General features: G+C 44.3%; 2 protein-coding genes across 4 annotated transcripts; one reads left to right on the top strand and one right to left on the bottom strand.

The window, feature by feature from the left end:
• Positions 1 to 286: 286 nt before the first annotated feature.
• On the top strand, positions 287 to 20,184 carry LOC147129029 (myoferlin-like). Of its 3 annotated transcripts, none has more exons than XM_086016410.1 (54): positions 287 to 542; positions 1,029 to 1,084; positions 1,555 to 1,646; positions 3,730 to 3,838; positions 3,904 to 3,997; positions 4,056 to 4,210; positions 4,617 to 4,745; positions 4,835 to 4,897; positions 5,017 to 5,067; positions 5,166 to 5,196; positions 5,493 to 5,608; positions 5,717 to 5,843; positions 6,369 to 6,472; positions 6,542 to 6,610; positions 6,686 to 6,729; positions 7,366 to 7,448; positions 7,602 to 7,640; positions 8,005 to 8,129; positions 8,365 to 8,478; positions 8,589 to 8,766; positions 8,850 to 8,974; positions 9,049 to 9,158; positions 9,254 to 9,446; positions 9,729 to 9,884; positions 9,955 to 10,086; positions 10,222 to 10,385; positions 10,877 to 10,991; positions 11,093 to 11,195; positions 11,768 to 11,910; positions 12,019 to 12,189; positions 12,402 to 12,495; positions 12,589 to 12,666; positions 12,742 to 12,923; positions 13,004 to 13,162; positions 13,242 to 13,343; positions 13,420 to 13,581; positions 14,514 to 14,679; positions 14,846 to 14,922; positions 15,728 to 15,739; positions 15,817 to 15,915; positions 16,106 to 16,234; positions 16,338 to 16,493; positions 16,571 to 16,662; positions 16,746 to 16,916; positions 17,192 to 17,340; positions 17,431 to 17,570; positions 17,633 to 17,721; positions 17,821 to 17,916; positions 18,052 to 18,193; positions 18,286 to 18,385; positions 18,624 to 18,817; positions 18,889 to 18,998; positions 19,075 to 19,222; positions 19,684 to 20,184. In XM_086016410.1, exons 1-54 carry the CDS (start codon positions 455 to 457, stop codon positions 19,720 to 19,722), a joined length of 6,165 nt encoding a protein of 2,054 aa, XP_085872536.1. In that variant the 5' UTR covers positions 287 to 454; the 3' UTR covers positions 19,723 to 20,184. The 3 variants fall into 3 exon arrangements, with proteins under 3 accessions (XP_085872536.1, XP_085872537.1, XP_085872538.1); XM_086016411.1 differs by adding an exon at positions 15,047 to 15,103 and having other exon boundaries at positions 11,768 to 12,189; XM_086016412.1 differs by lacking the exon at positions 7,602 to 7,640 and having other exon boundaries at positions 14,846 to 14,926; positions 15,735 to 15,739.
• On the bottom strand, positions 20,062 to 23,846 carry aarsd1 (alanyl-tRNA synthetase domain containing 1). The gene is made up of 12 exons (XM_086016414.1): positions 23,700 to 23,846; positions 23,029 to 23,157; positions 22,724 to 22,883; positions 22,599 to 22,656; positions 21,891 to 22,047; positions 21,428 to 21,544; positions 21,151 to 21,281; positions 20,922 to 20,988; positions 20,744 to 20,835; positions 20,614 to 20,668; positions 20,452 to 20,546; positions 20,062 to 20,330 (listed from the first exon to the last, which is right to left on the bottom strand). Exons 1-12 carry the CDS (start codon positions 23,736 to 23,738, stop codon positions 20,192 to 20,194), a joined length of 1,239 nt encoding a protein of 412 aa, XP_085872540.1. The 5' UTR covers positions 23,739 to 23,846; the 3' UTR covers positions 20,062 to 20,191.
• Between the last annotated feature and the right edge of the window lie 30 nt (positions 23,847 to 23,876).

The raw sequence follows: 23,876 nt of genomic DNA, 5'->3' as shown, positions 1-23,876 counted from the left end.
GCTACTCATGGGTTGATGGTATAGATCAATACGGCCACTAGATGGCGACAAAGTAAAATATATTTTCACACGCTTGTTGCAGGGAGGGGGACTCAAGTGAAGGTTTGGAGTTAATTATTGTTTAGCGGTGACAAAAGTCAGCTTTACCAAATGAATAGTTGATGTAAAACTTCCCCGGTTATGTATTTGCTAGTTTAAATTCATTTTGGTGTCAGCAGCTCGCAGGATGGCAACAGCTGTCCCCGATCTGTCCCCACTCAGGATAATTACACGCCCGTGGTCCGCCCTCATTTCCACTTCCCAACACTGCACTTGGAAATCAACTTTTGTCTGCGTCCCGGACGCATTTGTGAAGATGCCAGGGTTGATTATTTCTCCAGGGATTGACCATTTCACTCATTAACTAACGTTTGTGTCTTTTTTCCCTTTTCTTTCTTTTTTTGGAAACTGGATCATGTTGCGGATTTTGGTAGAATCAGCTGCAGGTCTGCCGAAAAAGAAGGTTGGAAGTCCTGATCCAATCACGACAGTGGTGTTTAGAGGTAAGGCTCTTTCTTTTATTATTGGTACTTTTTTAAACTCGAGAGAAGTGCAGGCAGAATAAAATAGTCATCAATTCGAAAACATTAAATACTTTTTATCTTCAACGCCATTTGTGCTTTGATGTGTGCTTGTTTCTTTGTAGCCTGTCTTTCAATTAAATTAACCAAAGTTTCCAAAAGAAAATGATGTCATGTCATATAAGGACAAACCCCAGCAATCTGTCAATACGTGTCCAAACATTCCCAGTTGGATGCCAGACAGGGAAAAGAATGCAATGTTGGAATGAGACAAGTTATAAATGGCTGTCAAGTTGGGTCACAGCTTTCATAGTAAAACAAGTAGACACCAGGGGCAAAATGGTTTCAATCGCTCCAAATATATCAGCTCAGCAGTCACCTATAGCCTGCAGGTGTGGCTGCTTCTCTTTTTTCGCTTCCCCTTATATGGCAACAACTGCAGCTCACTGGTTTATTTTTCCTTTTCAGATGAAAAGAAAAAAACAAACGCTATTGATAGTGAGGTGAATCCGGTATGGAACGAGGTAAATGTTTATGTCCAACAACACCCACAGCCTGATACACAGTGGATTTTTTTTTTTTATGATTATTATTTTTTTGTCCAATCAGATGTCAACCTCTATCCGTTGCCATGTCAGTCAAATCTGCCAATGTAACCCAAACCAAGCAATGGGACTGTTTCTTGACCAATCGCATTTCAAATTGGCTCTACTAGCTCACCAAATATAACATCAGTATTTTGACATTCTCTCATTGGTTGGTCTGAGCAAACCAAATTGGACTAGCAGAACTCAGAACTAAATTTGAATAGATTTTTAACATCAGCACCTCTAAAGAGTCTGACACATTTACATGTTGAATGTTCGAGTCACATTAATTACTATTTTAGCCCCCCACTTTTTTCTTTTCTTTAATTTTCTGGTTACATTTTACACAAAGACTCACTGCAGTTATTTGTTACTCTAGCTGACGCTTGCTCCATCTCGCCTCACAGGTCCTTGAGTTTAACCTGAACGGAGCCGCACTAGAACCCAACTCCCACATCGACGTGATTGTGAAAGACTCCGAGACCTTTGGGAAAGATAAGTAAGTGGCGTATACCCCCACCCCACAGATTTATCTCCCTGTTTTGGCCTCTGGCTTTGTGCAAGGGGGGTCATTGTGATGACAGAATTGTCTCTTGGACTCAACTGCCCCGCCCCCCCCAAAAAAGTCTATAAAGTTAAGCAGCTGACTAAATAGATTGTATATATCTATGTGGCTTCTGTGATAAGTTTGAAAAAAAAAAAAAAAAAGTTTTGTTGGCTGCCTCTGCCCCCTCACACCCCGCTTACCATGCCGAGACTTGCCGAGCCGTGTGGGACGACTGATCCTGATTGGGCAACAGTGGACGGATGAATCGCTGTTTGTGCTCTCAGCCAGCGAGAACGGGGCGAATTCTCTCCAGGTTTCTAGTTCAATCATGTCGGGACAATATGACATGTTTATGTTTAACGCTGCAAGAAGAAGTGCGTGTAGTCCAAAACATAGCTTGTGATTCTGGTTGAAAATGCAGAATCACATATGGGACTAATTCAGACAAGCCCGCAAGGAATGTTTCCTCTGGCACACTAATTACTGCCGTGCAACTCTTGAGTTTATGATCACATTTTTTTTTTTTTTTCTCTCTTGTATGTTTCTTTGCATGTCTTTTACCAAGCAAGTTCCCCCCTCCATGCATGTGACAGCCCAACTGGGGGAGGAGCTTTTTCCAAATGTGTCCAGCGTCTGTGTTGAGCAAAGTTTTCCACTGGCTTGTCTGACACACTCCCCAAAGGTGTACGCAGTCATAGCACAGGGCTTCCCCCCCCCCCCCCCCCCTCTCTCTCTTGAGTCGTTTTCCACACTCTGTTTTTGTGCTTAATCTCCATTGTTATGGCAACGCAAAAGGGGCGGGGACACGTCAATCGTTGCCCTATGGACTGATTAGATTTTCCAAATCAGAAGCAGCACTGTCGTGATCGCATCATCTGATTAGCGGATTCCTTCAGCGATGACTTTAACAGGTTAATACCAGTTAAAAAAAAAAAAGTAAATCGCTGAAGAATGACGAAAAGAATTTGATGGTAACATTTATCCATAAATGACAGAACCTTTGTTATTGTGACTCAGTGCTTCAGTGAACACATTGGGTTCTTTTTAATGATTGTGTGACAAAAGGAGGGACTCAGCTAGAACTAGAACGGAGATTTCAATGACCTCACAAATGTGAAGGAAATAAGGAAAATGCCCCAAGACAAACTTCTTTTCACTTCCTGTTAGTTTGTGCATCCCAAACCAAATTTTTGCTCAATAAGTCAAGTGTGTGGCCAGTAAGAGTTGAGTATATGATTTGCTCGGAAAAGGAAAACAATCCAGCGATGGTTCAACCTAGCGCCGAAGATCATCAGACCAGCGTCATTACTTATCGGTTATTAACTAAACAGTCCTACTTTGTGATGTCATCCGTTTTAGTCCGAAAGCAACAGGGGACGAGAACGTTAATATTCAAGGACACAGTAGGGTTCTGTCTGAAAATGGCTGACTTGACATTCTATGGAAGCGTCGCCTGCAGTGCAGCTCCTCTGCAAAGCACGATTCCATTAGACTCAGGCATAAATATTGTCGGACGCTCGCGCATCCGAGCAAACATACCAGGCCTGTCGAGTCACTGACACAAATCGGCGTCCCTCAGCAAAGTGCTGCCAAAATCCCAACATGCTCTCCTCCTTGTAAAAGTCTCTTGTCCAGCTGTTTGTTTGGCCACGGTGTGAATGTTCGCTTGATAAAATGCTAGTCATGACTCCATTTTGCATCACTAATCCAGAATGATTGGCATTATTGGGATTCAATTGTTCAACTTGTGGTAAACTGTCTGGGGGTGTTGAAATTGTCAATTAAATGCCGTTTACTCACAGCTTTGTGACTGCTTGGCTTCTGTGTTTGCCTGAGCGGGCAGGGCTTGTTAGCTCAAGGTGGTGACCTTAATGGTGCCCCTTTTTGTGAATGACGTCTTTGAGCACGCACGCAGCAGTTCATGACTACGGGGCCCATATGACGAAGATGTTGGACACAGGAAATCAGTGCAGAGGTGTCACAGAGAACTCGAAGTTCGCTTCTGTTGATGAGTATTTTTTTTTTTTTGTGGCAGATTCATCGGGTCAACAAGAATCCCTTTGAGGGAACTTGCCTCTGGTCAACTTAGATCGCAACCGGCCAAAAATGTGCATTTGCTTGACGAGGACGGCCACAATATTGGCGTAAGTACATTTTTCTGATTAGGGCGACATTTGTCGAACATTAAAACATGCTCATTTCCTTGCAGGCGACCATGAACCTCGTCATTGGCTACGATCCCCCACCCAATGCCAACCCGAATGCAGACGAATCCCACGACGGGGATTCCGCTGTGGATTCTGGTACGATCAACGACGGCATTCGATTTCACGGCAACGCCCAAATGTTTGTCACCTTCAGGTGGTGGGGAGCAAGGTGACGAGACGACCCCTGACGGGGGCCCGGGTGGTTTGGCGAGCGGCCCCTCCAAACCAGGTCAGTCCGCCAGCCTCCGCAGGCGCATGGCAAGGTCACAGAATCGACACCGGCTTGTCAACAAACCTCAGGACTTTCAGGTGAGTGGGACTGCGAATGGAGTTTTGAAACAATCAGAATTTGTGGTAGTCTGGCCTTGTGCTGGTTTAAATAATAAGAAATAATAGCTTGTGTTCAACTAAACGGGCCCGGATATCATTCAAATGAAATTTGTGGGTAAATTAAGACGTAAAATGTGCCTTGGCTAAATAAAAGTTTGGGAAACATTGATCTAATCTATTTATTCATCACTGCCAGACATTTTCAGATCCTCTTTTGCCCTAACGTTTGAAAAAAAAAAAAAAAAAAAAAAAGTTGAATAAGGATTGAATGGCTGGACTGTGAAAAGACAAATATCTTCGTCAATGGCATTGAATGAGTTAAACGGCTTCCCACTTTCTTCTTGGATGATAAATCCACTCACACTTTGCCATGTGTTTGTTTCAGATCCGCATCCGTATCATCGAGGCCCGTCAGTTGCCAGGCAACAACATCAAGCCGGTGGTCAAGGTGCAGGTGGGCGGACAGACCCACAGGACAAGGATTAAGCGAGGGAACAACCCCTTCTTTGACGAGGTACCAGATTTTTTTTTTTTTTTTTTTTTTAAATTATTATTTACCGTGGCCATGTTTCAACCATTTAGCACATTTTTGCTTTTGAACAGATGTTTTTCTATAATGTCCACATGCTTCCATCAGACCTGTTTGAGCAGAACATCAGTTTCCGGGTAAGTAGACCAAAATGAGCGTTACTGCCTAATTTGGAAGGTGATGGATGAATAGAGTTGTCAACTTTTGTAAAAAAAAAAAAAACGTTTTTTTTTTTTGGAATAAATGTTCCCTGCAGGTTTATAATTCCTACTCCCTGAGGGCCGACAGTCTCATGGGAGAATTTAAGGTAGAATTATATGTATTTGTCCAAGTTATTTGGAGTGTGTGTGTCGGTAGTCTGGCTCATGTTTTTTTTTTTTTTTTTTTTTTGTCTTCTCACGGCAGCTTGACGTTGGATATGTGTATGATGAAGCAGGTAAGCTTGTGACAAACTGCACATTTCCGTTTGAGTTTGATGCTGTAGTGTGGACACCATTTTTTTTTTTTTTTGCCAGGGACAATTCAAGAACGATATAAAGTGTTTACAAAAGTGGCTTTACCACTGTCAGTGGTATTCGTTTAATAAAGTTACTGTTGGACTTTGGAATGGAGTTAAACTGCCGCATCATGTGACGGCTAATTATTTTAAAGTTATTCGCTCGTGTCTGAATATGTTACAGAAAATTTTCAAAACACGTGCAGTCAATCCGGTGTTATTATCTTCAACTGCAGGCCACTGTGTCATGAGGAAGTGGCTGCTCCTGAATGATCCGGACGACTCCAGCTCTGGAGCAAAAGGATACCTGAAAGTCAGCCTTTTCGTGGTCGGGATCGGCGACGAGCAGCCGGTAAGAACCAAGAGCAGCTCGTTGTATGTTTGAGGCGCTCTCCTCTCTCTCTCTCTCTCTCGGTCGTGTAAATAAATGTGTTGCCCCGCCTTCCTCATCCTCCCGCAGTCGGAGAAGAGAGACTCTAATGATGACCAAGATGACATCGAAAGCAACCTGCTGCTTCCGGCTGGCGTCACTTTACGCTGGGCCACGTTATCACTGAAGGTCTTCAGGGCGGAAGACATACCACAAAGTAAGACGCCTTGCTGAAAGCGATTTGATTCAAACGGGAAATCAACCCAAACACTTTTTTTTTTTTTTCAAGAATATGCTCTATGCAAGCCCACTAGTTGAAACAAGGCAATATTATTAAAATGAAATGCAGTATGAGCTAAGCAGCAAAATCCACCCGTTTTTAGCCATCTCAGGGGGCGGCCATTTTGTCACATCTGTCTGCTGAAAATGACATCACAGTTGCTCAGGGCTCAGATAATGACCAATCACGGCTCGGCTTCAGAAAACTGGTAAGCTGTGATTGGTCTGTACCTGAGCCCTGCGTAGTTGTGATGTCATTTTCAGTGGACGAAAGTGACAAAATGGCCGACCCCTGAGATGGCCAAAAAGGGGTGGGTTAACTCTTTTTCCGCAAACGCAATATTTATCAGAATGCCTTTCAACTAGTGGGCTTGCATAAAACGTATTCTTGAAAAAAACACGTTTGGGTTGACTTCCTCTTGAAGGAAGAGAGGGTTACTTTATAGTTGAACCTCTGTTTTAGTGGATGACGCCTTCGTCCAGTCACTGAAAGAGGTTTTTGGGGGCAACGAGAATAAGAAGAACCTGGTGGATCCTTTCATAGAGGCCCGTTTTGCTGGCAAAAAGGTTCCTAGTCGTCATATTTATACGCAAGGTCCCACGAGAGGATACTTATGACTCCTCTTGTCCGTGCAGCTATGTACTCAGATCATAGAGAAGAACGCAAACCCAGAATGGAACCAAGCGCTGAATCTTCAAGTCAAGGTGATTTCATGGTTTACCTCCACGGCTGTCACCTCGTACCAAAGTACGCCATGATGAAAACGTTTTCTGTTGTAGTTCCCCTCCATGTGCGAGCGGGTCAAACTGACGGTCTTCGATTGGTGAGTCACAAATGAAATGTCCGCTCTTGCTCGCTATTGAGAGGTTTCGGCGTGCTCGGTTCCTGCGGTCAGCTTGGCTTTTACAGCGCACGGGTGCGCTCCATCACCAGCCGTATGAGAATTATGCGGCCTATGAGTCAGACCGCGCCGGCCCCTCCCTTCCCTCACAATAACAAACCCAGTGATCCTGTTGGCACCGTTTTCCTGCTCATTTTCATCACCGTGTACTCCTGAGCGAACAATACGCCTGATAAGGCAGGAGGGAAATAGGTGCAAGAGGAAGTGCAAGAAAAACGTTTGACTGATTTGCTGCTGAAAGCTTCCCAAAATGCTTTGCTGACTACTGAACGTGAACAAGAAAAAGCTTTTTTTTTTTTTTGTTACCAGAGTTAAATGTACAGATATCAGCACACTTGCAGGTCACATTATTCATCAAAAAGCCGTATTACAAAATTCATGTAAAAAGATAGGTAGAGGTGTGTTTGATCTTGTGGCTGGTGATTGCAGATCCACCAAACGATTTAAAAACAAACATGGTAATACATTGTGGGCTTTGCACATGCATGAGTTACTCTCGCCACATGAATGTGTGCGCTGAGCTGTGTGTTAATGAATGTGAGTTATGTGTGAGTGCAGGGATCGCGTGACTGGGAATGATGCTGTTGGCACCACATACCTCAACCTGGCCAAAATAGCCTCCTCTGGGGGCGAAATAGAAGGTATGGCTCATGATTGATTTTTTTTTTTGTTTTTTATTATTATTTTTTGTAATTTGACTTGGACTTGCGTAAATGATTTCCTGTAAACAACATTGCCACTTTTTCTCCTGACTTCTAAATGGCGCCTTCATTCTTGTCCTTTTCCCGGAATAGAGGAACATGCGGGAAATGCGGAATTGTCGTCATTTGAAGGTTCACCCGAGCTCTCCTTTGCTGTGTTGCATGTGTGCTATTAATATCGTGCGGGCTAATTGCTCAGCAGTGTTGCCCCACCAAATTGCAATTCATCTGCTGTGCGATGAACGGGGGTTCGCTGTGGTTCAAAAGCTGAGAGTGCTTTTTTTTTTTGTGCGTTAGTTCTCAAACATGATTTTTTTTTTTTTTTTACTTTTTTTTTTTTTTTTGGGGCGATGTGCAATCATGTCCTCCATCACCCCTGCCTGATCAAAACATGCAAACACTTTGCTTACCTAACAAGCTTTTCACTGCCTACTAACAAGTTTTGTGTTCTGCATCGTAAAATCCAAGTCTAAGTTGTGTTTGCATCTGCATGAAGCCGGAACGGGAGAGTCGGAGGTTGGTTTCCTGCCCGTCTTTGGGCCCTGCTACATCAACCTCTATGGCAGCCCCAGAGAGTTCACCGGACTACCCGATCCTTATGAAGATCTTAATTTGGGAAAGGTAATGATGACAAACGCAAACTTAGTTTTCATGCAACCATTTTAGGCAGAGTGCCTCATTTTGGTGCGCCTCAAAGCTCAAACAACCATTTATGGAAATGATGAAACATTTTGCAGAAAATAAACAGTCAAGTAATAGTCATTTCATTTTTTTTAGTTGATCCGGTGTTCCCTTGAGTTGAAATGTACACTGGCTTTTTAACCACTAAAATGTTTTTTTTTTTTTTTTTGAACAGGGTGAAGGCGTGGCCTACAGGGGCAGGGTCCTGGTTGAAATGTCTACAAAGTTAGAGGGCAAAGTGGACAAAGCAGTGGACGGCATCCCCAGCGACGACATCTTGGTGGTACAGGTAATACTCAGTCTTGATTGCCAAACGATGCAAAAAGGCACTCAATCGAAAATTCTTGCGCTCAGTAACCCCCACCCCCCCCCCCCCCGTATTTTTCTTTCTCGCTTCAGAAATACCAGAGGAGGAGGAAGTACTGTCTGTGTGCAGTCTTCCACAGTGCTTCCATGATACAGGAACCAGGCGAGCCAATTCAGTTTGAGGTCAGCATCGGTAACTACGGCAACAAACTGGACAACACCTGCAAACCGCTGGCCTCCACCACTCAGTATAACTGCGCCGTGTTTGATGGTGAGTGAGCCACAATTGGCTGCTTTGGATTGCTCACTTGGATGTTTTTTTTTTTTTTTTTTAACAGCATGTTATGTTTCAAGGCAACCGCTACTATTACCTGCCATGGGCGGGCACCAAGCCGGTCGTCGTGGTCACCTCATTCTGGGAGGACATCAGCCACCGCATGGACACTGTCAATATCATCCTCTACATCTACCGCCGCTTGGTAAAGCGCCGTTTGATTCTCGAATGAAACGTTCCTGTTTTTGTGACGCTACCTCATTGGATTCCTTGCGCTAGCAATCCAACTTGGAGGCCTTCAGGACGGCGGTCTCGGCTAAAGCACCGGAAAACCAGCTGTCTGCCGTGTGGGTGAAGATGCTGAGTCAGCTGATTGAAGATTTGGAAAAGTAAGTGAAGGGCGGGAGACATGCGGCGCTTTACTGGATCTCATTAGATGGCGAAGAACCTACAGTAGGGTTGCCACGTCGTCTCCTTTCTCCAGTTTCCCAACACCGGAGCTGGAGGGCCGCGCCAACCTGACGTCCTTGGACATCCAACTCAGGAAGCTGCGAGACAGCGGCTTGAAGAGCGTCAAGCAGGCAGCCAGACGCATGAGGGAGGAGGCCCAAGACGTGGCCGACACTCTGGCCGACATCGAGTCGTGGGCGGACAAACTCGCGATGCTTGCGGAGGAGGTGAAAGCGCAAATAGCCGATAATCTGGCTGCGTTTGTTTGGTCGATGAGTTCTGATGGCTTTGTGTGTCCCTCAATTTTTTTTGAAGTAGTAGGAAAGAACCCCCGTTTGTAGCATCTTATGATTCTCCAGCCTCCACCACTCTTAACTCATTCACTGCCATTGACGCATTTACTCGTCTTTTCACATTCCAGCCATTTAATCCCGGAAATGTATTTGTCTTCAAAAGGGTGTGAAAATGTCTGTCAGTGAATGAGTTAACATGGCTTGTGTACTCCTCAGCCCCAGAACAGCATGCCCGACGTGATCATCTGGATGCTGCGCGGCGAGAGGAGGGTGGCCTACAGCCGCATACCAGCTCACCAAATCCTCTACTCCACGTACAGTGAGCAGGCTTGTGGGCAGCACTGCGGCAAGACGCGCACAATCTTTTTAAAGGTACAGAATGATGGAGAAGCTTGGACTTGTCCGTCCTGTCCATCTAAGCAGGCTGTCTTGTTCCTCTCAGTACCCCATGGACAAAAACAAAGGCTTGAAGGTGCCTGTTCAGATCCGAGTCAACATGTGGCTCGGTTTGTCCGCACATGAAAAGAAGTTCAACTCCTTCTCCGAGGGAACCTTCAGTGTGTTTGCCGAGCTGGTAGGTTAATTCAAATAAATGTCAGGCACAGAAATTGCAGGAGGCGGAAAGGACATTGTTAGCTTTGTTTTTTATTAGTCCCCGAGCAAGTCCGCATTTGAAACTGAGCCATAATGCCTTTTTTTGTTTTTGCAGTACGAGAACCAAGCCAGTATGTTTGGAAAGTGGGGGACCACAGGATTGGTGGGGCGCCATAAATTTTCTGACGTAACTGGCAACCTCAAGCTGAAAAAGGAGTACTTCATGCCCCCCAGAGGATGGGAGTGGGAATCGGACTGGTTTATTGACCCGGAGAAAGCGTGAGTGCAGCAACAGACCGCTCGGCCAATAGGCTTTCATCCTCCATGAAGACCCAGCAAAGAAAAGTTACACCGCTTATTATGAATGCTTTCAGGGTGGTGATTTAGAATGCTCATTTCCTCTGCTCTTGAGAGGAGAAATAAGTCAGCCGTTTGTTTACATTCCTCGCATGGCACAGATAGAGATTTGAGAAAATAATTGAAAGGGTTTTACTTTTACCCCTCTGTCTCTAGAAGAGATTTTAAATTCTCAAATGAGAGATGCCTGTTGTTTACTTTTCCGATTTTTGAATATCAACTCATGAAGAAGAATATTAACTTGTGTTCACGTTCTGGCTGAAATGTGCCCACCGGTTTAGTTACAGTCCCTCCCAGTAACATGCGAACATTTCTTCCTTCAGGCAGTGTCATTAGATTCTGTGTGTGTGTGTGTGGAACCATGTTGTCATGTTGTGGTGTCCGTGTACCTAAATTGACTTTTTGTGTTCAAGTCTCTTAACGGAGGCGGACGCGGGACACACCGAATTCATGGATGAGGTTTTCCAAAATGAGACCCGCTTCCCCGGTGGAGAGTGGAAAGCAGCCTCCGAGCCTTTCACCGACGTGGTGAGAAGGGCGCAGACATGCAAATATACTGGGAAGCTGGAAAGTGCACACAGCGACATGAACGCCGCCGTGAAGTCGATTTAAAATGTCTTGCCGCGCAGAATGGTGAGAAGAGCCGAAATCCAGGCGAGTTTGATTGTCCTCCCGGTTGGGCGTGGGAGGACGAGTGGACGGTTGACGACAACAGAGCTGTGGATGATCAAGGTGCTGTCATTCATCCACTGCGAGGGCCAGCCGGGCATTAGGTTCATTATAAATGAATTCTACAAGTGTCATGTTGCAAATATAGAGACCATCAGATACTAGGGATGTCATATCGGTGATATCGCGATATTAAAATTGCCAGAATACATCGCTGTCGTCAAATCACGATGTTAATAGCAGCAAATCCTGTTTAAAAGCCCGTTTTCCGTTTGTGCAGTTCCAGCACCCTCTGGTGGTTAGTTTATTAGTGCAGTTTAATTTGATGCCACCGATGGTTAATAGCCACGCTCACACAAAAAATGGGACTCGAATCAGATTTCAAATATGGCTCAAAGAAACACTTCCATTGCGATTATCGTTTGAGTTGCATTGGCCAGAAATGTTGATTCTGAAGGCCCGGGGCAAAGTCGATTAACGTGGCAACACAGAGGCGGAAATCTGATTGGGGGGAAAAAAATGCCATACGAAATGATGAGAAATTAAATAATACAATTTCATGGAGCAAATTGACATTTAGGTTGTGAATGTAGGTCAATGCATCTGATCGTATTTGAAAAATGTGTTTTCCACAGGGTGGGAATATGGACTGACCATTCCCCCAGATGACAAGCCTCGGTCCTGGGTGCCGGCAGAGAAGGTTTACCATGTCCACCGTAGGCGAAGGGTGGTGCGACCTCGCAAGAGGGCCGCGCTTCCCGCAGGCGCAACCGTCGAGGTCAGCGCAGCCTTACTCCGATTTTTTTTTTTTTTTTTTTTTTTTTTTTTTTTTTTTTCCCCCCAATTTGAGCAAAACGGGTCGAACAACATCTCGCTCTGCGCGCAGAAGCGGGACCACGGCGATCCGGAGGGTTGGGAATTCTCTTCGCTGATCGGCTGGAAGTTCCACAGGAAGGAACGGTCGTCAGACACGTTTCGTCGGAGGCGGTGGAGGAGGAAAATGGCGCCAGAAGACCGCTTGGGAGCATCGGCCATCTTCAAACTGGAGGGCGCACTGGTGGGTACAAATCGTCAGTTTGATTCCGATTCCTGAGGCCCGACGGTAGCTTGTCTGCACACTTCACAGATACACACTCCCATCCTTGTTGAATAAGAGGAAGTCTGAAATCATGAACCAGTTCTTGTATTAAATATTTACTCATGTCTTAGGTGCGAACTGTGCCATTTTCCCTCAGCGGTCTTTGGTTTGTATGTTGATTTACTATACAGGGTGTTGATACGGAGGAGAAAGAGAAAAGCTGCAAGGGCGATGTCTCGAAAATGTTTGGCGCTAACACACCCACTGTGTCCTGCTCCTTAGACAGTGAGTGATATTCAGCACGGGTGGAGTCATAAATAGAAATGATTGCCAACATGGTTATGTGATTGTGTCACTCCCCCCCCCCCCCCCTTTCAGGGTCATGTATGTATCACCTGCGTGTTTATGTCTATCAAGCAAGAAACATGACATCGATGGACAAAGACAGTTTTTCTGGTATGTTGGCGTCTTAGGGTGAAATAAATTCTCAAAATTTTTGGCCCCCAATTTTTTTTTAAAAACTTTTCACAGATCCCTACGCCCACGTCTCCTTCCTGCACCTAAGTAAGACAACGGAAAAGCTGCGTGCGACGTTAAACCCAACCTGGGACCAAACCCTGATTTTCAACCGTGTGGAAATTTACGGGGACCCGCAGGCTCTCGCGCAACACCCCCCGGACGTCGTCATCGAGTTCTACGACCATGACCAAGTGGTAACGCTACATAACGGGAGTCATTCAGTGAATCCAGTCCGAGAAAATGTTCCTCCCCTGACGAGATCATCACCGTCCAGGGCAAGGATGAGCTGCTGGGTCGCTGTGTTTGCGCCCCGCTGGTCAAGTTGAATCCCGGCGTGGATCAGATCCCCAAACTGCTTTGGCACCCCATCGTGCAGGGCGGACGTGAGGAAGGGCAGGCGCTTGTGGCCGCTGAACTCATCCTCAAAGATAAGGTCTAAGATTGACGTTGTCTTTTCAATTCGTGCCGACCCGAAGAATCCACGCAATTTATCACCGGCTTTGTCCCTCCAGTCAGGAGAGACGGATCTTCCTCTTGTTCCCCCAAAGAGGGCGGAGAACCTCTACATGGTTCCGCAGGGCATCCGACCTGTCGTGCAGCTCACTGCCGTGGAGGTGACGCTTGGTTTGTCGCTCTGACAACTTGGATCGCGAGGTCGCTGAAATGCGCATTTGTGATTGGCGCGTGCAGATTCTCGCCTGGGGCCTGAGGAACATGAAGCCCTATCAGCTGGCCACAGTGTCCTCTCCCAGCCTGGTGGTGGAGTGCGGCGGGCAGAGGGTGGAATCGACGGTCATCAGGAACATGAAAAAGAGCCCCAATTTCCCCAGCTCGGTGCTCTTCGTCAAAGTGGTAATAACGTACAACCACGCACGCTGGTGATAATGGACGCGTTTCATGAAACGTGTTTTCCCCATGAGGGTCGCCTACCAAAAGAAATTCCGTTTTCTGGTGCTTCAATGCTCAAACCGCCCTGCTCGTGAGGTTATTTTACCCAATCGGCGGCATTACATTGAATTAGACAGAACTTTGTTTTGAATGTGCAGAGATTCTTTATTAGCTGCTATTAACCTAAATATACAAAGATTCTAAAAAAAAAAAGTTTAAAGTGGAAGTCAACCCAAACATATTTTTTTCCAGAATATGTTCTGTGCAGGCCCACTAGTTGAAACACGGCATTCTGATTCATATTGCGTTTGTGGAATATGAGTTGAGCAGCAAAATCCACCAGCTTTTTCGGGGGCGGCCATTTTGTCACTTCTGTTGACTAAAAATGACATCGCAGTGTCTCAGGGCTCAGGTAACGACCAATCACGGCCCAGCTTCAGAAAACAGGTGAGCTGTGTTTGGTCGCTACCTGAGCCCCGAGACACTGTGATGTCGTTTTCAAAATGGCCACCCCCTGAGATGGGTAAAAACAGGTGGATTAACTCTTATTCCACAAATGCAATATTTATCAGAATGCAGAGAACATATTGAAATAAGATATGACTTCCTCTTGAAGGACAGTGCAATGGTCTTCATGTACTCTATGGTGGCCATCTTTTTTTTTTTTTTTTTTTTTTCTCCCTCCCCACTCGACAACTGCTGGCACATAAAATGTATTCTTTCTTCAATTTTTTTTTTTTTTTTTTAGGTATAGTTGACCTTTAATTTGAGTTACCGGTACTCCTGCATATCACATTATTCAAGTCAACAATGAGCAATAACCTGTTTTGGTTAATGTTTGTTCAAACATTGCATGTGGCAACGTGTTTAATTTCCGTCTCCCGCCAACCTTCCAGCTTCTACCAAAGGATGAGATGTACACGCCTCCCATCGTGCTGAAGGTGATTGACCACCGTCCGTTTGGCAGGAAACCGGTGGTGGGCCAGTGCACCATCACCTCTCTGGAGCGCTTCCGCTGCGACCCTTACGTCATCACGGCCGAGGGAGCCATGGCTTCCAAAAGTACGCCCGCAAAGTAACCCCGGCGACTGAGCATTCACCGATGGCAGTCGAAAAGCGCTTAAACGTCAAGTTCCGAATGACTGTGACAAAGTCGAACTCAAGTGGTGTCTTGTTACAAGTTTTATCGACCCCGAACGCTGTAATCGTTCTCGCTATCCCCTTGCAGTGGCCCTCATGGCAGCGACTCCTTCCAGACACGTCTCCATCAATATGGAAGAAAGTCGATTACTCTTAGAAACTCAGGTAAGTATCACTAAGAATATTCCATCAGATGTTTTAACGACAAAAAACTTTTTGTTCTAAAAAAAAAAGTCACAATTTGACCTGCGGAGTCAAATTTGACAACTGGTGTCACTCTGGCTTGCAGTTCATGTGCAGCATGTCAGCTGCCGTCAACAAAATGACTCCCCCTACCTCCTACTTTGTATGTATCGATCCTTGTTGCTATTGTCGCTCTCTCTCAAAGCTGGACACTAACGACACCGGAAAGCCGATAAAGCACAGCTCTAATGATGCCACAATGCCATTCATGTGTGCTGGAGATGGGACATTTTTTTGCAATTTTTTTTTTTTTTTTTTAAATCGCATCTAATGAGCACAGCTAACTAATGCAGCTTTTCACTGAAGGAGTAGCGTGACCGTGGCCTGGAGCACACAAGGCCACCGGGCCTCATTTGTAGCAGTAGCATAAGTGAAAAATTGGATCCAAATATCCAAACTGAATGCTGAGCTTCAAGTCATGCATTTAGCTGGAGAAAAAAAAAAAAAAAAGTTCTCGCTCAACAAGACTGGCATATTTATCAGCAACCATTAAAAAAAAAAAGAAAAAAAAAAGTGCTCTGATACAAATGTGCTGTTCTACCCCGCCCCCTAGTTGCCATCTAGAGTCATCAGTCCTGAAACTACATCTCAAATCGTACTCCACTTCATTTTCACAATTTACTATCACTGCCGCAACATGATTTGTCTTTTGAGGAAAAAATGTCTTTTAATTCTATTCTTTTTTTTTTTTACTTCCTATGCATCGTAACATTTGGTGAACGGGCAGCACGTAGAGAAGGTAAATGACCGCAGATGGAGTTATTTTCAAATCCAAAATGGATCCATTGTAAAAGTTGTGCGCGATCCACTTCTTAGGAAAAGCAGACGGTGGATTGGTGGAGTAAATTCTACGTTTCACTGGGAGAGCATGAGAAATGTGGCCCTTATCTCAAGAAAGGATATGACACCCTCAAAGTAAGATGCCGCTTCATCACATGCATAAAGGTTGACCCAGTGGTGTTTCTAATATTTTGGTTTCTTACAATACACAAGAGCTCTATTCTTTTTGGCCATTGTAAGCATTTCAATAAATGATGTAATACCTTTTTTTTTTTTTTTTACCAGACAGTCCGAGTCTTCGTATTGATTTTGTGCTTCTTTTCAGGTGTATGACTGTGAACTAGAAGACATCGCACAATTCAAAGGGCTGACCGACTTCTGCAGCACTTTCAAACTGCAACGAGGCAAGAACGAGGACGGTGACGATGACCCGAGCGTAGTCGGGGAGTTCAAGGTACTTTGACACAATCACACGTATATATATATATTTTTTTGTTTTGTTTTTTTAAATGGAACTTCTAGAATGTGAGGTGGACTTTGCGGTTTTGCGCCTGCAGGGCTCGTTTAAAGTCTACCCTCTGCCAGATGACCCCGGTGTCAGCCCCCCTCCCCGGCAATTCCGCGAGCTGCCGGATAGTGGCCCTCAGGAGTGTCTGGTCAGGATTTATGTGGTCCGGGCCATCGATTTGCAGCCCAAAGACAATAACGGCAGAGTGAGGACGACTTGGCAACAAAACACACTTTCGTAACAAGGTCCAGTCAATGTGTTGAACTTCTGGCTTTGCTGTAGTGTGACCCATACATGAAGATATCGTTGGGAAAGAACACGATAGATGACAGGGACCATTACCTCCCCAACACAACCAACCCCGTGTTCGGAAGGTACGTAATCCCAGTGGAGGATTTTGTAATTGGCACGTGGTTCATACGATATGATTTGCCAGAGGATTTTGTTTTGTCCCCAGGATGTTTGAGATGACGTGTTTCCTACCCCAAGACAAGGACCTGAAAATCTCGGTGTACGACTACGACCTCCTGAGTCGCGACGAGAAAGTCGGGGAGACGGTGATCGACCTGGAGAACCGCTTCCTGTCCCGTTACAACTCCTACTGCGGCCTGCCTCAGACCTACTGCACGTAAGGCGACGAGCTGATGAGGCAGATTTGCTTGGTTACAAAAACTGCAAAGCCTACGCTGTCAAATGCTGGTGGCTTCACATCCGTACCAAATATACCTGAAACAAAACGGGAAAATGGACTTGCAAAAAGTTAGGGATATTTCATTTTAAGAGTTTGGGTGAAATTTCAAGATGAGCCTAAAATGCGCCGCAACCGATACATTTCCTGGTTCCAAGATGAGACTAAAAATGTGAGAAATTCCACCTGTGCATACGTCGTGTTTTCGCTGTCAGTTCCGGAATCAACCAGTGGCGGGACCAGCTGAAGCCATCCGAGATCTTGGAGAACCTCGCTCGTCTCAAAGGCTTTTCCAAACCCAGGAGTGAGGACAACGGCACTTCGCTCACCTTTAATGGGAAAGAATACACTCTAGCTCAGTTTGGTGAGTTCATCGCTTGAGTTTTTTGTGGGCCGTAATCCAAACGTGACATGTTTCACTTAAGAACACTACATGACTCGTTTCCCTTTCCAGAGGGCAACAAGGAGATTCATGAGCACTTGGGTCCAGCCTCTGAGCGTCTGTGTCTGCACATCCTGCGAACTCAGGGACTGGTGCCTGAGCATGTGGAGACCAGGACACTTTACAGCAGCTTTCAACCCAATCTGTCCCAGGTTTGTCCAGATTGTCCACATGAACCTTTTCAGCGGCTTATTCTAATAAGATGCGTGCGCAGGGAAGGCTTCAGATGTGGGTGGACGTTTTCCCCAAAAGCATGGGCACGCCCGGCCCCCCTTTTGACATCACCCCACGCAAGGCCAAGAAGTGAGAGCACTTAAACCGTCCTGTTCACAAATCATGCCAACAATGCTGATGTCAGATTTTTTTTTTTTCTTTTTTTTTTTTTTCCTCTCTTCATTTCAGGCATTTCCTGCGCGCCGTCATTTGGAACACGACAGACGTGACTCTGGATGAGACGAGCCTCACCGGAGAGCACATGAGTGACATTTACGTCAAAGGGTACATGTGATTAATTACCGTTATTTTACGTTAGCTTCTTCCTATGTAAAAAAAAAACAAAAAAAAAACATGCATGTTTGGCGGAACACTTATTTTTCTCCCGTCAGTTTTTAATTTGATTCTTATTTGTTGCAGTTGGATGCCCGGAATGGAGGAAGACAAACAGAGGACGGACGTCCACTACAGGTCTTTAGATGGAGACGGCAACTTCAACTGGAGATTCGTCTTTGAATTTGACTACCTTCCCGCTGAACAACTCTGCCTGGTCTCCAAGAAGGTGAGCACCCCTCCTTTTCTGACTCTGGAGTTTAGACCGAGCGGTTCTCAAATGGACAACTACTGACAGTCACAAGCTGTTTGTTTCAACAGGAGCACTTTTGGAGTCTGGACAAAACAGAGTTCAGGATCCCACCCAAGCTGAGTATCCAAATATGGGACAATGACAAATTCTCACTGGATGATTATCTTGGTGAGACACTTCAACATTGTTTACACTAGAATGGCATATTTACGTATCTAGTTTAGTCTAAAAATGATGTCCTCCAGATAGTCTTCATTTATCCGTCCATGCCAAAGACGTATAGTGACAGTTATGTGAGCTCTGAGATTTTTCAAATGTTAAGACTCATTCCTGGGCCTACATAAAGGTTGGCAAACAGTTCCTGTGAACGAATTCTTGAATCAAAGTGTTGTTGCTTGGATCCCAGGTACGCTGGAGCTCTATTTGCACAACTTGATTCCCCCTGCAAAGACACCAGAGAAGTGTACACTGTCCATGATGGATGACTCGGACACGGACGTGCCACACAAGCCTGAAGCGGCCAAGTGTCTGTTTAGTCAGAAGTCAGTGAGGGGATGGTGGCCCTGTTCGATTGAGCGCAACGGGCTCAAGGCCCTGGGGGTGAGAGTGGACAAAATTGCTGTATATCTACAAATGAGATGAGCCTCTGAGCTGTTGTTCTACGTCCGTAGGGCAAAGTGGAGATGACTTTGGAAATTGTGAGTGAGGCTGATGTGGATGAAAAACCGGCAGGAAAAGGCAGGGACGAACCCAACATGAACCCGAAACTGGACCCTCCCAAGTAGGGGCCGGTTAATAAACGCTTGTGTGTTCTTTAACGTGGACTTCAAGTTGTAACGCATCCGCATGACCAACAGGCGCCCAGAAACCTCCTTCTTTTGGTTCACCAACCCATGCAAGACCATGAAGTTCATTGTGTGGCGACGCTTCCGCTGTCTCTTCATCACACTCATCATTCTCACCATCGTGCTCCTCTTCCTCGCCATCTTGTTGTACTCTCTGCCGGTAAGCGTTGTCAGTCTTGTATAACTATATTATTGTAACTTGAACACAAAAACTCAAATCTAACCAAGGTTAAATAAAAAAACAGGACAAAATAGCATCGCTGTTGGGTGGAGACTTTGTATGTCCAAATATGGTCAATTTCATAAATTATCTAATTGAATTAAGGTGTCACCACACGGTTTTCTATATTTAATACAGTGGAATAAAATAAAAGTGGCTTGAAAATAAATCCATCTTCAACACTTAATTGTAAAACTCTTCCTGCACTCTACATGAAAAGTCATGATTTTATTTTTTGTAAAAGCATTTCACCTTTTTTGGGGGGGAGAAAAAAAAAACCCTCAAGGGATTATTGAGATTTTGTTAGTGATTAGGAGTAAGTTTATTTTTGAAATAATAGGGGACTTTGTGCTTAATGTTGCAGTGACGTTTAATGATTCCGTTTCTTTTGCCTTTTCCAGAACTACATCTCAATGAAGATAGTGAAGCCGCTCAAATAAAGCGTACGGCGGACAAGGTGCAGTCGACTGGGAGAGGACTATGGAAATGTCGTAAAGGACCAAAACGCAGTAACGTCAAACAATCGCCGTCTTTTTTAATCGCGTGTAGTTTTTAAAAAGAAAATTATCAATGGGAAGGGATGCTTGCTTGTTTGCACTATTTCAACATTCAGCCACACACACATACACAATTGCGATTAACAGGAATGGTGTTGAACTTTTACACACAAACACTCGTATCACTCAATGGGCTCTATTCTTAATGTTTAAAAACATGAAATAAAAGCACAACACTTAAATTTTTTTTTATTAAATTAGAAATGAATTTTTTTTTTTTTTTTTTTTTTTTTTTTAACATAGTCATCAGTAATCAGATGCGCTACAAACTAAACATTTTTAACATGTTTCCACAAATGTTTTGTTTTCTTTGTATTATTATTGTGAATAAACTATTAAGCCATGGCTGGATTTATTCTTCTTGTGAGTTGAGCTGCTTGCAGTGTTGGTGCAATAAAGCTTCCACCTCCCCTCGTCGCGCCAGGCTGTTCGCTTTGCCTTGGAAACGGCCATTTTTTCCGGCTCCCTTCCCTTCAAGCAGCTCTAACAACCTGGGGGGAGAGTTTATTAAAACAGATATCAAACAATTGGATAATTGTCACTTGAGAACAAAAATACTGTGCAGCTAGAGTGATAAGGGGATTATTTTTTATTATTTTTTTTTTTTCCTACCGCGGTCCCATCTGTGTCACTTGTTCGCCGGGTCCAGCTAGCAGAAACAAACCTGGCCCCTTTTCATCTCCTGCAGTCAGGAAAACCAATGTTTCCTGGCAAAAGTCCAAAGAGATTACCAATAAATAATCAAATGCCATATAAGAGGTTTTAAATTCTTACCTGCGTGTTTATTTCATTGACAATGATGTTCATGAACTCATGGTCCCCTTCTTTCCTGTTGGGTCAGGGGAGACCATTTTGTTGACGCTTTGGGAAAAGCTGACCATGTCACGTGGAAAGCTTTTCTTACTTGTGCAAACTGAAGAAATTCCCTCTGTGCGGGTCATTCTTAAAGTTGTGAGCGATGAGAAGGGCCATGTCCCGAAGTAGGCTTACGTTGGTCTGTCCCCAAAAAAAAAAAAAAAAAGTTTACAAATTCTAAACAAAAACACGACAGCCCCTGAAGAGAAAAGTTAACAAGTTCTCACTTTCTGCACAAGCTTCATCGACTTCTGCAACTTGTCCACAGCATCGACGTGTTCATCAGGGCCAGTTCTGGTGACAAAAGACAAGTGGTTTTATTGGATTGGCGGTGTGAAGTCACAAGGTACAACCGTGTTCATGGTCGTGCTTGCATTGCGTGACAGGAGGGGGAAAAAAATATTTTTCAGGCTCATTACAGGAAAAATAGCTGAACGCTTTAATGGATCATCTTACTTGAGCAGAGCCACCAAAGAACGCTCGGTGCTGTAGCTTTTGTCTGCATATTTCAGCACCCTGTTTCCCACCAGGAATATCAGGTTGGTTTTGTTTTTCTTCCCTTTCTCTGTCCCCAGCAGCTTAATTACCTAAAATCCACATTTGGTTGGGGGGGGTCAGTGAATTCCTGGACTCTCTGGAAGTTATGCTAACAAAGTCTAAAACGGTCTATTTCCAAGCAAATCGGGTGGGATTAAAGAAGTGTTTTGATCTCAGAGGACACTTCATTAGGTACCTGCAAGTGACTGAGGTTCGACACGTGCGTCCCGCAACACATGTTGGCGTCCACTCCCTCAATATCAACAATTCGAACGGGCCACGCGTGGTCGTCTGGCAGTCCTCGACTCCTCACCTGCAAGGTAAAAAAAAACAAAAACAAAAAAAACCATAAGCACTCACTGACATTAGGTACACTGGTGAAAGTCAAACTGCAAAAACATATCGAAGCAACATCAGTGGGGGAGTTTTGAGGCTAGCTATGTTTAAAGTTTGGAGTAAGTCCAAGTCAGTTTCCTGTTGTGTTGGCAGATCATTTAATTTTTCAAGCCTACATTTTTATTAGGATCTGGAATACTTGAATGCTCAGTCTTAATCAGACTAATTGAAGTGTTTATTCCTTATTCGATTAGATGACTTTTGATATTACTCAAAGATACACAAATACTATAATACACAATTGAGCACTGGCATACACACACCTTTTCCACCTCAGGGCTGTCTTTATAAAGTAGCTTAACATTGACTGGGATGTGAGCTCTGATCTTCTCATTCGCAGCTTCCTCCAGTGCTTGTATTTGGGCTGCTTTAACAGCTGGGGTGTCCAGTTCAATGTTGCTTCTCTGACGCCCAAGCTCCCTAAAAACAAAGATGCGGGTGAGTATAGCAGAAAAGAAAAAAAAAAAAATGTGTGGAATGTATCTACATGTTGATTGCGCAAATCCCTGCTAGATTGCATGTGACATCGAGTCGGTGCGAGTGTGTTGGGGAGTGAGCAGTATAATGCACTGCACTAATTGTATTTCAAAGACTGTGCTACTGGTATTTTATTTGTGGATGTTTGTTTTAAAAATGTTTTTTTTTGTACAACACAATACTTGTTTTTTTTTTTTTATCTCGCACAGCTAATACTAAAACTAAAGCCAAGCATTTTTGAAAAAGGACAAAAACGAATATAAACTAATGTACCCGCTAAAACTAACTATAATGAAAATTCCAAAACAATTATATCTGTGGTGTGCTCACTGTGTTGTTTTACTAGCTGCAGCTAAAAATTGCATCAATGAATGTGGCTCTCCTTTCCCACATTCATACACTGTCAAAACCAAGAAATAATTGACACAAACAATGAACGTGATATAGCAGCGGAACACAGTTACAAGAAAGAAGCTTTAACCATGTGAATATACCAAGATGTGGTCATGTATCCGAACATGTTTTCTGCCAAGGCTGTGATCAGATGTTGTCCTACAATGGGGAAGAAAACACCCATTAGTGTACATCTTAGTTTTGGGAGAATCTTTGTGAGGCTCACCTGAGTGTTGCTGCATGTGGTCAAACCTCCTTTCCCAGTCCACCTTCACCCGCACCTCCTGACCCACCTCCAGGGGCGAGGCCACGAAGTGAGCGGCGTCTTGGCCCTGTCGGGTCACCCTCAAAACGGGGACGTCCGCTATCAGTCCGTGGTCATCAGGCTGGTGGAGTAAAACAATATAAGGGTTCCAAGCGGAAAATGCTTCGCTGGTGTTTTGGCCTGTTTTTTTTTATTTTAAGGCCGTATCATCATGCCGTACAATACAGTAGCCCACAGCGTCTACGCATGCGCAAAATCACACATACCTGGCCGCCTCCCTCAGGAAATAAGATGGTGTCTTGCAGCTTCACAGTGAATCCACTCACGGTTTGTTTCTTTCCACCGATTTCTTGCTTGAGCTCCGCAGGGCAACAGGAAGCTACAGTTGTGACAAACTGAGAAAGACATGAAAGTAAAATGTGCACCTGCAAAAAATAATGTAACGTAGTTTCGTGCAGTGCTGGGAAATGACATTGTACAATTTAATTTTTTTTCATATATAATTGTACTTTTTACTTATACTCCTAGATTTGATACAGATACATTAGCAAACATCTTTTATGACAAAACACTGAACTACTGTGTTGTGGTAATTATCTAATCGTTTACTTATATATTTAAAAAAAAAACGAGTGAAACTGAAACGTGATCATTTTTCATAGGTAGATCCATGAAGGCAACTTTGATCATCTTGCACAATAGGTCATTTTTTACTACTGCATCTGTGTGGGCTGACCCCCAAAAAAGAATCGAGCAACAACTGCAACACATCCATCCCAACGCTAATAATAATACTATTATTACAATACTGTGCAGTCCTGTCACTACTCTTGGCAGCCGTTAGCAACCGTGCTAACAACTTATGCAGAGAAAAATAAGTTAGCGTTATTGTTTTACGCAATTAAGCGTTGACATACCACTTCTAACATGATCTTACCTCTTTCACATAGCAGTCCCGCTGACACTGGAAAGCCATACTGCCTTAATTTCGCAGAAAGGCCGTAAATGATGAGATGTCCGAAAACGCACGGTGAAGTGTATACAGTAGTTAGCTTGCTGACATTTTTCTACGGGTAGTGGGAAGGCCAAACTTAATAAAAGCGACTTTGATCGG

This window comes from Filicampus tigris, chromosome 19 (genome assembly GCF_054856515.1).
Source record: "Filicampus tigris isolate MCC_2025a chromosome 19, RoL_Ftig_1.0, whole genome shotgun sequence".
Lineage (NCBI taxonomy): Eukaryota > Metazoa > Chordata > Actinopteri > Syngnathiformes > Syngnathidae > Filicampus > Filicampus tigris.
This window is presented reverse-complemented; position numbering and strand designations above follow the sequence as displayed.

Bases quoted from the DNA above. Each gene is read 5' to 3' on its own strand.
- LOC147129029 (XM_086016411.1), top strand. From the start codon at position 455: ATGTTGCGGATTTTGGTAGAATCAGCTGCAGGTCTGCCGAAAAAGAAG. The intron at 543-1,028 runs GTAAGGCTCTTT...TTTCCTTTTCAG, and splicing joins CACGACAGTGGTGTTTAGAG to ATGAAAAGAAAAAAACAAAC. The intron at 16,494-16,570 runs GTGAGGACGACT...GCTTTGCTGTAG, and splicing joins CCAAAGACAATAACGGCAGA to TGTGACCCATACATGAAGAT.
- aarsd1 (XM_086016414.1), bottom strand. From the start codon at position 23,738: ATGGCTTTCCAGTGTCAGCGGGACTGCTATGTGAAAGAG. The intron at 22,048-22,598 runs GTATATTCACAT...CTTTGTTTTTAG, and splicing joins GGATACATGACCACATCTTG to GGAGCTTGGGCGTCAGAGAA. The intron at 21,545-21,890 runs GTGTGTGTATGC...TTTACCTTGCAG, and splicing joins ACAGCCCTGAGGTGGAAAAG to GTGAGGAGTCGAGGACTGCC.